We start from the raw sequence: 17232 nt of genomic DNA on the forward strand, positions 1-17232 counted from the left end.
CCTCTGCTCCAGGGCACTGCACAAGTCAATGGAAATCTTATATGCATATTCCTTTCTCAGAATCCATAGTGGAGTAAGCATGGCCTATAGTTCCCCATACAACCCCCATTCCCTAGTCATACTTTTTAAAGATAGAGCAGTGACACATTATAAGACATCGGGCATGTAAAGGGTTAATTATGTTGGTTTACTGACATCAGAATGTTCTAATATGACATCATAAGATTCTACATGATTCTGTTCCTGGCAACCGTGTTCAGTGTTCCATTGGCGACTGTTGGTTACAGACGTGCGTTTTAAGTGTGCAATTTTGCAGACATGGGATCTTCAAAAAAAATTAAAGAAGACCCAAATGGAGGTAAGAAGAGGAGTAGGGAGGCACTCTCATCATCAGAGCCCCCAAAGAAGAAGCCTTGCCCAGAGAGGGAGCAAGGCAAAGAGGCTGAAAAAGCCCTAAAAAGCAGAAAAAGGCCAGTAAGTCCTTTTACTGGTCCTTCTCAGAAGAGGATGAGATGCGGGTCAAAGGCTGAGGAAGAGAAGGAGCCCAAGCCTGGACCTAGCAAAGTGACCCCCCCTAATAGTGGGGCTACCATGAATACGAAAAGATATTCAGGAGGAGAGGTCATAGGACAAGGGACCTTTGGACAAGTGGTGAAAGTCTGGGATAAAATAAAAAAAACATCTCTTGCCATAAAAACTGTTTCCAGAGGACCCTCATTTGTGGCTGAGATGGCCCTACGCCTGGAGAAGGAGATCATGGAAATAGCAGTAGGGAGCCCATTCCTAATACACAGCCATATGTCCTTTACCACCAAAAAACACTACTATTTTGTGATGGATTTCGCCTCTGGTGGAGATTTACTAACTCACCTTAAAACCAGCGGACGTCTCCCTAAATCAAGTGTCCAATTTTATGCAGCAGAGATCACCTCCGCCATCCAATTCCTGCATGGAAAAGGATATATCCACAGGGATATAAAACCCTCAAATATCCTCATTGCCAGCTCTGGACATGTGAAACTTGCAGATTTTGGCCTGGCAGTGAAGAAAACACAAGGTATCTGGGGAAATACTGGTACTCACGGATACGTAGCTCCAGAGGTTCTTTCCGGAAAAGCTTACAATTTAGCAGCGGACTGGTATTCTTTTGGGGTTGTGCTCTTCCAGCTGGCCACAGGACTCCACAGCTCCCGCTGTATCCCATCAGCTTTCCCATCCTATGGCCTTCACAGAGACACTGCAAATATCATCAAGGAGCTGCTGGATGACAATCCCAATACACGATTAGGACTCAACGGTTGTATTAGATCTCATCCATTTTTTAATGGCATCAATTGGGAAGACCTGGAGCAGCTGCGTATAACACCACCATATATCCCCGGAGAATCAAAATCCTGAATATCATCCAGAAAGGAGGCGGCACTGTGAGTATTCAGTCTTATAAAGTATAGTAAGTTACATCTATCTGTTATAGGGATATTTATCTATTACCGTACAAGTTATCCACTATCCAATTAGTAGGAATATACGGTTTGATCAGTGGTGGTCTCTCGCTGATACCCCAGTGATATCTTCATCAGAAATGAATGGACCAGCAATGCACAGACACAACTTACTGCTCCATTCATACACGGTACAGGAGATGATTGGAGAAGGTCCCAATGGTAGATTACCACTGATCAGACACTTTCCTCCGTCCTGTGGAGTGGGGATAAGTTGTAGTAACCAGGATACTCATGTAATACCTACCGGTCAGACACAGGAGAGATGTAGTATTAAACTATTAAACTGAGGAAGTGTTTTTATAATGTTTAGTATATGTGAAATTTATTATTTATTATTCTTCTATTATTTTCTATTTTTTATGGCCCCTTTCACACTAACATGTGCCCCCCCCCTGTAGTATACGACCGGCATGTTACATGTTACAACTTCTGGAGAACATGGGTAATATCAGCTTTAGCCGGTAACATTACTTCCATATGAAGTTTCTGTCCATTGTAACACAACATTAACCTGTAAACATGTAACAGCTCTTTTACATTCCCTTCTCACTAAGATTATACTCCTTATAATAAAGTATTTATGTTTTTAAGGGAGTTGTGAGGATTGACCTGACTGAGTAGATACTTACCTTTTCTGAGTTCTGGTTCACTCACTTCACTAAATGTTACCACAAAGTTGAGGTTCACCTATCTCATCCTCCACTTGTGTTCTCCATCCATCAGCCCGGAGAAGCAGCGTCTTAGGCTGGACCCCAGCGACATGAAATCCCTGGACTACAACCTAGAACAGGACTTGGATGTAGCCCCCTGACCTGACTACTTCTGGATCCCTATTGGGTCACATTCATGATTAGTTTTGGTCTTTTGGCAACTGAACCATGAGGTAGGTTTCTTTTCAATGAAATAACTAAAGCTGTATTATAGTCTGATGTGTATATAATATGATGTGTATATAGTCTGATGTGTATATAATATGATGTGTATATAGTATGATGTGTATACAATATGATGTGTATATAGTCTGACGTGTATATAATATGATGTGTATATAGTATGATGTGTATACAATATGATGTGTATATAGTATGATGTGTATATAATATGATGTGTATATAGTCTGATGTGTATATAGTCTGATGTGTATATAATATTATGTGTATATAGTCTGATGTGTATATAATATGATGTGTATATAGTCTGATGTGTATATAGTCTGATGTGTATATAATATTATGTGTATATAATATGACGTGTATATAATATGATGTGTATACAATATGATGTGTATATAGTATGATGTGTATATAATATGATGTGTATATAGTATGATGTGTATACAATATGATGTGTATATAGTCTGATGTGTATATAGTCTGATGTGTATATAATATTATGTGTATATAATATGACGTGTATATAATATGATGTGTATACAATATGATGTGTATATAATATGATGTGTATATAATATGATGTGTATATAGTATGATGTGTATACAATATGATGTGTATATAATATGATGTGTATATAATATGATTTGAATATAGTATGATGTGTATATAGTCTGATGTGTATATAGTATGATGTGTATATAGTCTGATGTGTATATAATATGATGTGTATTTAGTCTGATGTGTATATAATATGATGTGTATACATTCACCGGCCACTTTATTAGGTACACCATGCTAGTAACGTGTTGGACCCCCTTTTGCCTTCAGAACTGCCTCAATTCTTCGTGGCATAGATTCAACAAGGGGCTGGAAGCATTCCTCAGAGATTTTGGTCCATATTGACATGATGGCATCACACAGTTGCCGCAGATTTGTCGGCTGCACATCCATGATGCGAATCTCCCGTTCCACCACATCCCAAAGATGCTCTATTGGATTGAGATCTGGTGACTGTGGAGGCCATTTGAGTACATTGACCTCATTGTCATGTTCAAGAAACCAGTCTGAGATGATTCCAGCTTTATGACATGGCACATTATCCTGCTGAAAGTAGCCATCAGATGTTGGGTACATTGTGGTCATAAAGGGATGGACATGGTCAGCAACAATACTCAGGTAGGCTGTGGCGTTGTACCAAGGGGCCCAAAGAGTGCCAAGAAAATATTCCCCACACCATGACACCACCACCACCGGCCTGAACCGTTGATACAAGGCAGGATGGATCCATGCTTTCATGTTGTTGACGCCAAATTCTGACCCTACCATCCGAATGTCGCAGCAGAAATCGAGACTCATCAGACCAGGCAACGTTTTTCCAATCTTCTACTGTCCAATTTCGATGAGCTTGTGCAAATTGTAGCCTCAGTTTCCTTTTCTTAGCTGAAAGGAGTGGCACCCGGTGTGGTCTTCTGCTGCTGTAGCCCATCTCCCTCAAAGTTCGACGTACTGTGCGTTCAGAGATGCTCTTCTGCCTACCTTGGTTGTAACGGATGGCGATTTGAGTCACTGTTGCCTTTCTATCAGCTCGAACCAGTCTGCCCATTCTCCTCTGACCTCTGGTATCAACAAGGCATTTCCGCCCACAGAACTGCCGCTCACTGGATGGTTTTTCTTTTTCGGACCATTCTCTGTAAACCCTAGAGATGGTTGTGCGTGAAAATTCCAGTAGATCAGCAGTTTCTGAAATAGTCAGACCAGCCCTTCTGGCACCAACAACCATGCCACGTTCAAAGGCACTCAAATCACCTTTCTTCCCCATACTGATGCTCGGTTTGAACTGCAGGAGATTGTCTTGACCATGTCTACATGCCTAAATGCACTGAGTTGCCGCCATGTGATTGGCTGATTAGAAATTAAGTGTTAACGAGCAGTTGGACAGGTGTACCTAATAAAGTGGCCGGTGAGTGTATAGTATGATGTGTATATAGTCTGATGTGTAAATAGTCTGATGTGTATATAATATGATGTGTATATAATATGATGTGTATATAGTCTGATGTGTATATAGTCTGATGTGTATATAATATGATGAGTATATAGTCTGATGTGTATATTGTATGATGTGTATATGATATGATGTGTATACAGTATGATGTGTATATGATATGATGAGAATATAGTATGATGTGTATATAGTATGATGTGTATATAGTCTGATGTGTATATAGTATGATGTGTATATGATATGATGTATATATAGTCTGATGTGTATATAGTCTGATGTGTATATAGTATGATGTGTATATAGTCTGATGTGTATATAGTCTGATGTGTATATAGTATGATATGTATATAGTATGATGTGTATATAGTCTGATGTGTATATAGCATGATGTGTATATAGTCTGATGTGTATATAGTCTGATGTGTATATGATATGATGTGTATATAGTATGATGTGTATACAATATGATGTGTATATAGTCTGATGTGTATATAGTCTGATGTGTATATAATATGATGTGTATATAATATGATGTGTATATAGTCTGATGTGTATATAATATGATGTGTATAATATGATGTGTATATAATATGATGTGTATATAGTATGATGTGTATATAATATGATGTGTATATAGTCTGATGTGTATATAGTATGATGTGTATATAGTATGATGTGTATAATATGATGTGTATACAGTATGATGTGTAGATAATATGATATGTATATAGTCTGATGTGTATATAGTCTGATGTGTATATAGTCTGATGTGTATATAATATGATGTGTATATAATATGATGTGTATATAATATGATGTGTATATAGTCTGATGTGTATATAATATGATGTGTATATAATATGATGTGTATTTAGTATGATGTGTATATAATATGATGTGTATATAGTATGATGTGTATATAGTATGATGTGTATAATATGATGTGTATATGATATGATGTGTATATAATATGATGTGCATATAGTCTGATGTGTATATAGTCTGATGTGTATATAATATGATGTGTATATAGTCTGATGTGTATATAATATGATGTGTATATAGTATGATGTGTATATAGTATGATGTGTATATAGTCTGATGTGTATATGATATGATGTGTATATAATATGATGTGTATAATATGATGTGTATATAGTCTGATGTGTATATGATATGATGTGTATATGATATGATGTGTATATAATATGATGTGTATAATATGATGTGTATATAGTCTGATGTGTATATGATATGATGTGTATATGATATGATGTGTATATAGTCTGATGTGATGAGTTGCTGGACCTTTTACATTTTATCACTTGCTATTAATCCTGTGTTTGGGACAATAAAGTATAAATGTATGTTTCTTTGTAGCCTATAGACAGAGGATGTAAAGCAGATGGCAGATGCTTTTGGATTAGAATCACCGATTTGTGGGGCCTGACTGAGCGCGGAGATGGTACAAGCTTCTGAGCTTCGTCTGAAGACCTCTATAGTGACCACACAAGCCGACCTCAGAGTGTCACTGTGACACCTCCATCACCCCTCGCTACACACAACTCAGTCTACAGGAAAACAGAAGCTGAATCTTCTCTATAACAGCTGCCCGGCTTTTACCCGCATCAATGTAAACTGCGGGGACAACGGGAAGGCTTCACCTCGGCATTAAAGCCTTTCAGTCCAATCTCCTCCGATAACAATGGCTTTATCCGCATAACAATAACCAGAGGAAGAGAACGTTACTGCTCTTGGTTTAGTTTATGAATAAATACTTTGGTTATTAGCGGAATCTGTGGTCAGGATATTTCTATGTTCTCCAGCTCATTCCTTCTGGTATAGAATTAATGTCCTTGTATGTCCTGTGTTGTATAGCATAGAGTACACACTACATGAAGAGGGGGCGCTGCCAGCCAGTAATTGTGTCCCTCTACCCTCTCCTGAGAAGCTGCCAGTCACTGCTTACAGTATATTATACATGTCACTGGCGCCCCCTTCTGAGCGATGCCCGGGGCACTTCTACACACAGGATGGCGCTGGAAGCAGACATCTATATCTATTGTGTAGTGAAAGAATTACTGTCTATGGGAATCCTGGATCGCTGCTACATTACATTCAGAGTTGTCTGATTCTCTGCTGAGTGACCGCGGTACCAGGTTTTTTACCCCACAGATTACCTATCGATGACCTCTCCTATAGCTTAGGTCCAGAAAACTCTTTAAACACAAATTCCTCAAACATACACGACAATTTCATCATACATTAGAGTTGCTGCAATATGTCACCTGTATGTCATCCGTTTTGTGGATCCGTGAAGAAAAAAAAAGGGAGGCAGATGTGATGTCAGTAACTTGTCCCAACCCCTTGGAGACTCACACGATTGTGTTACCTATCAACTGATCTGCAAATACGGATGACACCCGGATGACAAACTGGGGGGAATTCATTAAGACTGACATATAGAATACCAGTCTTCAAATTGCCCCCCGCTGGTGGTCCGACGTTCGTATCCACTAAAAGGGTCCGACCTGTTTAGTAGATAAGGGAATAAACTCCACTAGTTCGGAACTGTAGATCAGATCAGAACTGGCAGAGTTTTTTGCTATAGTTTCTGACAGAGACTATAGTAAATGTGATGGTGACCCCTAACCACCTTTATACAAATGCGCAGCCTGCCCCCCATAGATAGTATCTATAGCCTGCCCCCATAGACAGTATACACCGCCTGCCCCCATAGACAGTATCTACAGCCTGCCCCCATAGACAGTATCTACAGCCTGCCCCCAAAGACAGTATCTACAGCCTGCCCCCATAGACAGTATCTACAGCCTGCCCCCAAAGACAGTATCTACAGCCTGCCCCCCATAGACAGTATACACCGCCTGCCCCCATAGACAGTATCTACAGCCTGCCCCCATAGACAGTATCTACAGCCTGCCCCCATAGACAGTATCTACAGCCTGCCCCCAAAGACAGTATCTACAGCCTGCCCCCCATAGACAGTATACACAGCCTGCCCCCCCATAGACAGTATACACAGCCTGCCCCCCCATAAATAGCATACACAGCCTGCCCCCCATAGACAGTATACACAGCCTGCCCCCCATAAATAGCATACACAGCCTGCCCCCATGGACTGTATACACAGCCTGCCCCCCATGGACAGAATACCCAGCCATGCCCCCCCCCATAGACAGTATACACTGCCTACCCCTATAGACAGTATCTACAGCCTTCCCCCATAAACAGAATGCACAGCCTGTCCCCATAGGCAGTATACACAGCCTGCCCTCCATACACAGGCACATGTCCCAGTAGCCATGCCCTAGTAGCCACTAATAATGTCCCCAGTAGCCAGTAGCCATGCCCCCAGTAGGCATTAATAATGTCCCCAGTAGCCAGCAGCGATGCCCTGAGCATCCAGCAGCCATGTCCCCAATAGCCAGTAGCCATGCCCCCCCTAGCCAGCAGTCATGCCCCCAATAACCCGTAGTCATGCCTCTAGTAGCCATTAATAATGTCCACAGTTGCCTGCAGTCATGACCATAGTAGTATTAGAGCCCCCACTGTGCAAATTAAAAAAATATAAAAGTGTATACTCACCTGTCTTCTCTGGTGCTGCCGACTCCTTCGGTCCCTTTCCCCGCAGCGCCACAATGACGTCATCATGTGCGCCTGCATCAGGTCAGACACATCACTGGTCAGACGCCTATTCAGGCCGGTAGCCTCCTGCCTCACGGGCCTCCTGTGTCCTGTCAGATGGGAAGCGCAGAGCAGAGAGACCTGTGCCCCACAGGGGGAGGGACCCTGCGAGCCTGATGCATCAAAAGAATGTATCAGAACCCTGCTGTATACTCTTCTCAGGCTGATGTCCAGCCCTGCTGTATACTCTTCTCAGGCTGATGTCCGGTCCTGCTGTATACTCTTCTCAGGCTGATGTCAGGCCCTGCTGTATACTCTTCTCAGGCTGATGTCCGGCCCTGCTGTATACTCTTCTCAGGCTGATGTCCGGCCCCGCTGTATACTCTTCTCAGGCTGATGTCCAGCCCCGCTGTATACTCTTCTCAGGCTGATGTCCGGCCCCGCTGTATACTCTTCTCAGGCTGATGTCCAGCCCTGCTGTATACTCTTCTCAGGCTGATGTCCGGTCCTGCTGTATACTCTTCTCAGGCTGATGTCAGGCCCTGCTGTATACTCTTCTCAGGCTGATGTCCGGTCCTGCTGTATACTCTTCTCAGGCTGATGTCCGGCCCCGCTGTATACTCTTCTCAGGCTGATGTCCAGCCCCGCTGTATACTCTTCTCAGGCTGATGTCCGGCCCCGCTGTATACTCTTCTCAGGCTGATGTCCGGCCCCTGCTGTATACTCTTCTCAGGCTGATGTCCGGCCCTGCTGTATACTCTTCTCAGGCTGATGTCCAGCCCTGCTGTATACTCTTCTCAGGCTGATGTCCGGCCCTGCTGTATACTCTTCTCAGGCTGATGTCCGGCCCTGCTGTATACTCTTCTCAGGCTGATGTCCGGCCCCGCTGTATACTCTTCTCAGGCTGATGTCCGGCCCTGCTGTATACTCTTCTCAGGCTGATGTCCGGCCCTGCTGTATACTCTTCTCAGGCTGATGTCCGGCCCCGCTGTATACTCTTCTCAGGCTGATGTCCGGCCCTGCTGTATACTCTTCTCAGGCTGATGTCCGGCCCTGCTGTATACTCTTCTCAGGCTGATGTCCGGCCCTGCTGTATACTCTTCTCAGGCTGATGTCCGGCCCCGCTGTATACTCTTCTCAGGCTGATGTCCGGCCCCGCTGTATACTCTTCTCAGACTGATGTCCGGCCCCGCTGTATACTCTTCTCAGGCTGATGTCCGGCCCCGCTGTATACTCTTCTCAGGCTGATGTCCGGCCCCGCTGTATACTCTTCTCAGGCTGATGTCAGGCCCCGCTGTATACTCTTCTCAGGCTGATGTCCGGCCCTGCTGTATACTCTTCTCAGGCTGATGTCCGGCCCCGCTGTATACTCTTCTCAGGCTGATGTCCGGCCCTGCTGTCCTATTGTCACATTTATAGGGAAGGAGAGTGTTAATATTTTACAGAAATGTATTATAATATAGCATGTTCTTGTCTGTAGGTATGGGGAAGTGTCCTTCCCTGTTGTATATGGGCCATAACCTTTCTACAATCTTTAAAGAAATTGATATAGTACAAATAAATATTTGACATTTATTTTGGGGGAAGGAAGGCTGGGGAATACAGAGGGTTAGGGTGGAGAATCTACTGTGTTCTCAATGTGCAGTGTATGGGAGACATCATTACAGCCAGTCTCCAGCCACCAGCCCTCAGACTATTGTGAGATATAGGATATACATTTACTTACCTGCTCCCGCGGAGTTCGCGAAAGTGCATTGTCCAACCATCATGCACTGTGCCGCGATTCACTATGATTGTGCGCCCGATATGGTGCATGTGTCGCTTCCCCGCCCAGGTCCGCCGGAGTTCACCTTCTGCTTCCTGGTGCATGTAAGTGCATTGTCTTGCAACACAATTTGAAAGTTAAATCCCACGCTCAGTCCGAATCAGTCGGATCGTTTGACGGTACGCCCCCCCAATTTGTGTCGCATGAAAGCCAGTGTAGCTGTGCCAAAATCAGATCACGTGCAACACAATTCCAGCGCAGACACCTGCTAAATACCTGTCAAAGCTGTGCAAATGCTTAAAACGGCGAACAGTCTGACAAAAGTGCGATCCGTGACCCTTGCAAAGAACATAATGCTCCATGACCTGGGTGTGACTGCTCCCTCTATGCCACCTGAATTTACCCCCAGATAATGGTAATTGTATGACGTGGTAATTTTGCTTATTCTGTTTCAGGAGAGTCGAGAGACAATCAGATGTCATTTTTACCAATAATTACAGGAAGTTCTTGCAGCAACAGCAAGCAGGGAAATATTTTGAAAATTTATTGAAACCAAAGCGCAGGTATTCAGGAAACAAGTGCAAACGTGATAATACTGTAGATAAAAACTAGATAAAACATACCGTATATACTCGAGTATAGGCTGACTCGAGTATAAGCCGAGGCCCCTAATTTTACCACAAAAAGCTGGGAAAACCTATTGACTCGAGTATAAGCCGAGGGTGGGAAATGCATTGGTCACAGCCTCCCCAGTATATAGCCAGCCCCTGCCCCAGGGTATATAGCCAGCCAGCCCCTGCCCCAGTGTATATAGCCTGCCAGACCCTGCCCCAGTGTATATAGCCTGCCAGCCCCTGCCCCAGTGTATATAGCCTGACAGGCCCTGTCCCAGTGTATATAGCCCCCCCCCCCCCCCCGTCATGCAGCACAACAATACTATTGCAGCGGCTGCGGCACAGAAGATATACGGGGGCCGCCGGAAAGGTGAGTTTTGATTTATTTATTTTTTTGACTTGAGTATAAGCCGAGTTTGGGTTTTTCAGCACATTTTTTTGTGCTGAAAAACTAGGCTTATACTCGAGTATATAAGGTACATACAAGCAATCCATAGATAAAGCTGCATAGTGATGGGAATAGTCACATGTGAGGTGGAGAAACCTTAGATCCTCCTATGACATGCATCCTCAGCTCATTCACCTCCTACAGTGATAATCCACCACATTATACATCTGACCTCTGTAATGTAACAGTGGGTTATTATAAGGGAATGTGTCATCAGAAAATTGCCTATTTTTTTTTTTTTTTTTTTCTATCAGTTTTGCGAAGCAAACTTTTTGGGAATTGGGTGTTAATTGTTCACTTTTATATTTTTATATCACTTTTTTTAATCTGTAAAAATGTACCATATCCTGCAGAGATCTCAATTAGTCACTCCAGTCTATCACTACTTATAGCCGCAGGGAAGATGGCTGCCCGCATACCTCTGCCTCTAGTCTATATGGGAATAGCCACTCTTTTTTTATTGTGTACATGAAAGGAAACAGGATGGCGCAACACGGCAATAGTTCCCCTCTAGTTTTGTGTGAGATGCTGTGTGCTGACAATGTGCTTAGATTATCAGGTTACAGGGTTGTATACACTTTCATTTACCTTCTGAACATTGTACAAACACATTGACATATAGAAAAAAAAGAAATGAGACAGATGAGAGATGATGTGATCCATTAAAATGCCTATTACACACTATCAGCTCTGCTACCTCTCTGCTATTACACAACACACTAAATCTGCTGCGCCTTCCTGCTGTGCCTCCCCAGATAAACAACTTATCTGTAGCTTGTAGTTCTCTCCTGGCTGCTGCTGCCTGCAGGAAATGATTCTCTGGGGCACATTTACTTACCCGGCCCATTCGCGATCCAGCGGCGCGTTCTCTGCACAGGATTCGGGTCCGGCTGGGATTTAAGATGGTAGTTCCTCCGCCGTCCACCAGGTGGCGCTGCAGCGCCGAAAATAATCTTAACGCCCCGGAATGCACCATCCCATAGAAGGTGAAGGTGAGCGCTCCCCAAGCGACACATTTTCGGTTTTTAAATGCGGCGGTTTTTCCGAATACGTCGGGTTTTCGTTCGGCCACGCCCCCCCGATTTCTGTCGCGCGCATGCCGGCCCCGATGCGACACAATCCGATCGCGTGCGCCAAAAACCCGGGGCAATTCATGTACAAGCGGCGCAAATCGGAAATATTCGGGTAACACGTCGGGAAAACGCGAATCGGGCCCTTAGTAAATGACCCCCTCTGTGTCTCAGTATGCATCAGTGAGTGAGCTCCGCCCTGAACTGCAGGGGGCGGGGCTAGAGGCAGAGAGCAGAGAGAGAGTTTGGTGGCCTGACCCTAAGGGTGAAGACACACATGGCGTTTTGGGCCGTTTTTGGGCGGTTTTTACTAAGTGCGTTTTCAGATCGTTAAAAACGCATGCGTTAAAAACCGCATCCGTTTTTTGAAAACGCATGCGTTTTTGTCCATTTTTCATGGCGCAATTTCGGAAAAACGGACAAAAACGCATGCGTTTTCAAAAAACGGATGCGTTTTTAACGCATGCGTTTTTGACAATCTGAAAACGCACTTAGTAAAAACGGCCCAAAAACGGCCCAAAAACGCCATGTATGTCTTCACCCTAAGGCCCCTTCCACACTCGCATTGCATTTCGCGTCAGAGTTTGATCAGGGTGCGATCAGGGTTTGGTCAGTGAAAAACGCACATTTTGCATCAGAGTGCAATCAGTTTTCAGTCAGTGTTTGTTCAGTGTCTCAGTTTTTCACGCGCGTTTTTGATGCAATTTCAATGCAATTTCAATGCGTTTTTCACACGCAGAAAATGCGCGTGGAAGGACTCAAGTCAGAGCTCTATCTTTTCTATGGCAATTGATGCGTGAAAAACGCATTGCGCTTGCAAGTGTCTCAGAGTGCGATACGTTTTTGATGCATCTCCATAGACTTGTATGGTGCGTTTTTCACACGCGTGACTTGCAAAAGTAGGGCATGTCGAGATTTAAACGCGCGTTTAAAAAAACGCGCGTGTGTGCGTGAATAAAAATGCAAGTCTGAAAAGACCCATTGATTACAATGGGTCAGAGTGCAATGCAAGTTCTGCGCGTCAAAAGCATGCGCGGAAAACGCGCTTGAAAAACGCAAGTGTGAAAGGGGCCTAAGTCAGACGTTACATGCTCATGTCTAGCGGCAACTTAAAAAGAAACCCATCTTCGTGGGAACACCCCTCCAACGATTAACAACGTGTAAAATACAATAAATACTGACAAAATTAAAGGGGTTGTCCACTTTCAGCAAAGTGATATGGTTTGTGCTAGGACAAGTTATACAGTTTTCCAATGTAATTTCTGTATCAATTGCTCAGGGTTTTCTGGATCTCTGCTTGCTGTCATTCTATAGGAAGCTTTTATGTTTACTTCCAGTGGATATAAATCTGTCCATGGTCACACAGGTGTGCGGCTCGTTATATCACACAGCTCTAATTACTCTCTCTGATATAACGAGCCGTGCACCTGTGTGACCATGGACAGATTTCTGTCCACTGGAAGTAATCATAGAAGCTTTCTATAGTATGACAGCAAGCTGAGATGTAGAAAACTGTTAGGAATTGATACAGGAAGTATATTGGGAAATTGTAAAACTTTTCCTTACTCAAACCATATCAATTTCTTGCTGAAAGTGGACAAACCCTTTAAGTATTAAAGTTCATTTCTACAAAAATAGTTGGTATAAATATTTATCTAATTTGATATAAATATGTTATATACTTGGTAGCATCGTTACTGCTGTAGCACATAATGTTATAGAATCATCATTTTTTAACATTTTACCTTCTATGTTTTTCAGTTTATCTGACCAAGAAGCTGCCCAAGAAAACTAATGACTCATTTGACAACCCATAGAACTTCTCTTTCAGAACCTTTAAGAATAAGTTTTACAATCACCATAGAGGAAGCTCTAGGGTATAAGTGACTATTGTCACCACATTATTAACTATTCATTTACATCATGTAATGGATTTCCAGATACTACTTTTCTCCCACAATCTGGTTACTTGTGTAGGATATAAATTCTAGTTGGATTATGGTGCAGGGGATTATCTCTACAAGGAAAAGACCAGTTTATCTTCATGTTATGAGAGGTAATGTAATCTACAAATGCAAATCAGCAATGAAAATAAGAGTGTAAGGTGCCCTGAGCATTGAACAGCTCTAAAAGTTATCAAGGTGCCATCTTTTCTTAGGCTGTGACTATCCATGTAGCATCTTATTCACCTGTACAGGCAGTCCCCAGGTTACATACAAAATAGGGTCTGTAGGTTTGTTCTTAAGTTGAATTTGTATGTAAGTTGGAACTGTATATTTTATCATTGTAATCCCAGCCAGAACTTTTTTGGTCTCTGTGACAATTGGATTTTAAAAATGTTGGGTTGTCATAGGAACCAGGAACAACATTAAAGCTTCATTACAGACGCCTCTTATAACTGTTATATCTGTTTATTGTAGCCTAGAACTAAAGTACAATAAATGAACAATATCCAGAGGTCTGTTTGTAACTGGGGGTCGTATGTAAGTCGAGGGTTCTTAAGTAGGGGACCGCCTTTATTGTACATCTGGCTATGAATATATATTGCATTATGCTGATTCAGTTCTAATAAAGGTTTGCAGTCATTGGAGATTTTTTTATCCTTTTATGAACATTATAAATTAAGACACCAGTAAGTCCTGGTAACACACAGGCAGGCGTGAAATCATTCCAGATTAAATACATATACAGGGGCAAACTTCTTACATTTGATTTTACTTTACACCTTGTTTTTTATGCCAATTCTAAGTTTCTTTACAGAAAAGTTCATTTATAATTAAAGGAATTTCTCTTCTCAGAAGTAGGATGCACAGGGGCGTCACTATAGCGATAGCAGCCATAGCAGCTGCTATGGGGCCTGCAGTGTAAGGGGGCTCCAGGGACAGATCTGTGTGTATAAATGTATATATCAGTGAATAAATGTGTTCATATAAGTGTGTGAGTATACAAATGTGTATATTTACTGTTGGTGTAGGGGGACCCCATTTAGAAGTCTGCTATGGGGCCCTTCCTTTCCTAATTATGCCCCTGAGGATGGACCCTCCTTGGTTTCAACGAAGCAAAGAAATGCGCATTAGAGATGAGTCCTGGATATAAGTCACATTGAAAACATAAAATCCTGCTGGTTTATTTGCCCAAACCTGGAAGCAGGTCCTCATTTTTCTCATATAGCTAGAGGTGGAGAAAGTTGCTAGAATTTGGTTTCTTTTCATTCCACCACAACGTTCTTCAGATATTTTCTTGTGTAATATACTCATATAACTTTATGGCAGGTAACATATTTATCTAACCAAATCAACGGGAAACATAAGGCAAAGTACAGGAGATCCTGGTAGATCTGTATGTTCCCTGGTTATCCTGGGCGGTGTTACATGGGTTTTTAAAGAAAAATCTACCGTCAAAATAAATCATGATAAACCAGGGACACTTACTCATCGATCCAGGCACCAAGACTGTGGTAATCTTATATTTGAGTTTCTTCAAAAATTAACTTTTAAAATTATTCTTATGAGCCATAAGGGCTCTAGGAGTGTTACCAGAGCCCCTCCTTGCTGTAGCTTTACCGGCTGTATGTTACACTTCCCACTCTCACTTTTTTCTGAAACTTCCTCTACTGCAGTGAAAAGGGAGGGAGGGGAGTGAAAAGGGAGCCAGGGTGAGATGTGCTCCTGCATAGTGCAACAGCTTGTAAAGCTGCAGCACGGAGGGGCGCTGGTAACACACTCAGAGCCTTTGTGGCTCATTAGCGTAATTTTAAAAGTTGATTTTAGAAGGAAGGAAGCCATGGATTACAAATATAAGAAGATTACCACATTCATGGTGCCTGGATCTTTGAGTAAGTGTCCCTGGTTTATCATGATGGATTTTGATGGTAGATTTGTTGAGTTCATTAACTCTTACAAAGAAATAATTTAAGAGGTTTGGATTAGAAATCCTAGAACGACAGTAGCTTTTATTCTATTGTATTGGTGTTCCTTTTCCTTTCGAGGAAACTTAAGAAGGGAAGACCGCAGTACACTTGGGGGTTTTAATACTTGGATTACACACAGGACGTTATCAGTTTCAACTTGACACAAAATGGAGCTGAAGATAAAATGTGGTAGAAATGTTTATTTTCAACCTCTTTCTCTAATGTGAGTAAGGATCTGTTTCACTACTTCTTAATTGTGATGAGGTAGATTATCCCGAGATTATAGAAGGTTTCTTCCTGTGGTATGTGGTTTGAGGCCTTAACCTGGACTTTATTGGGTCTTCTCCGAGACGAGGACCACTTTGATGATGTACTGATCCTCCACGTATATGGCAACCTAGTAGACCAAAGACGATGCTATATGCTGATATTCCACAATGTGAGGACATCCATGGTGCTATAACTCTGTCTGATTCAGTCTCAATTGCAATTGAAAACCTTCATGTTAACCTACATGTTAGTTGAAAGCAGAAACACATCTATAAAAGGCTGGAGATCCTTCTCATTATTTCTACAAATTTGGTGGTTGGCTTAGCTGCCCATGAGCCCGCTAGAAGCCATGGACCTGCCACCCAAAATGTCTATTTTATAATCCAGTGCTGCTAAAGGAGGTTTTGGGATTGAAATACTGATGACTTCACCTGTCAATAAGCTGTGATGTCATGAGTCCTAAGGAATACAGTTTTATCAGTAACTACTGGTATCAGCTATACCTGTAACTGCAGGGTGGTCATTACGCTATGGGTGGAGCTGTGTTCTTCTGGATGGGTGTCACACCCCTACTAATAACCTACTCATGGTCACGGATCACTATCTTTATGCATATGAATCAACGTGTCCCCCCCCCCCCCCATTAGGGACACAGTAACACCTATTAGTAAGACAAATAATCTTCCTCAGGTTGGTTCCCTGCAAACAGACAGCGGAGGAAATTATTAACTGGGAATTTTAGTAGGAAAATCCTCTTTGATGTAGAATATATAAATTTTTTACATTGCTGTAGATACAGCGAAGTGTAGTGTGGTGAAGAAGCAATGACATATATTCTTATCACCGCGGCCATAAATAAGTGAACAAATAACCGGCAAGGAACCAAAGGTTAATGATGGATAATATCCTCAGTGTTCAGTCTGTGTACAGTCTTTTCCATGAAGGGATCTGTACCTACCCACCCAGGAACAGGCACGTGAAAGATCTGGACTGCCTTGTCTAAAATGGGGCCGCTATTTGCCTTATGTATTCTCTTTCTGATCCCGGTGGGATGTTTGTCTCAAGGTAAGATCTATTCAACCTAATGTATATGTACGTCAGGTCAT

The 17232-nt window shown here is 42.5% G+C and overlaps 2 protein-coding genes across 2 annotated transcripts in view; both read left to right on the forward strand.

The window, feature by feature from the left end:
• Window positions 1-271: 271 nt before the first annotated feature.
• LOC140068987 (protein kinase C delta type-like) lies at window positions 272-6093 on the forward strand. Its single transcript, XM_072114334.1, has 3 exons — window positions 272-1424; window positions 2229-2388; window positions 5785-6093. The coding sequence occupies exon 1, from the start codon at window positions 319-321 to the stop codon at window positions 1396-1398; it is 1080 nt and encodes a 359-aa protein (XP_071970435.1). The 5' UTR covers window positions 272-318; the 3' UTR covers window positions 1399-1424; window positions 2229-2388; window positions 5785-6093.
• A 10962-nt stretch (window positions 6094-17055) lies between these two features.
• Window positions 17056-17232, forward strand: part of CDHR5 (cadherin related family member 5) — a 31792-nt gene continuing 31615 nt past the window's right edge. The window contains exon 1 of the mRNA XM_072116596.1: window positions 17056-17191. Within this exon, the coding sequence (XP_071972697.1) occupies window positions 17131-17191 (61 nt within the window). The 5' untranslated portion in view covers window positions 17056-17130. The remainder of the gene's footprint in view (window positions 17192-17232) is intronic.

This window comes from Engystomops pustulosus, chromosome 7 (assembly GCF_040894005.1).
Source record: "Engystomops pustulosus chromosome 7, aEngPut4.maternal, whole genome shotgun sequence".
NCBI lineage: Eukaryota > Metazoa > Chordata > Amphibia > Anura > Leptodactylidae > Engystomops > Engystomops pustulosus.

What these genes read in the sequence shown, in the direction of transcription:
- LOC140068987 (XM_072114334.1), top strand. Translation starts at nt 319, where the DNA reads ATGGGATCTTCAAAAAAAATTAAAGAAGACCCAAATGGAGGTAAGAAG.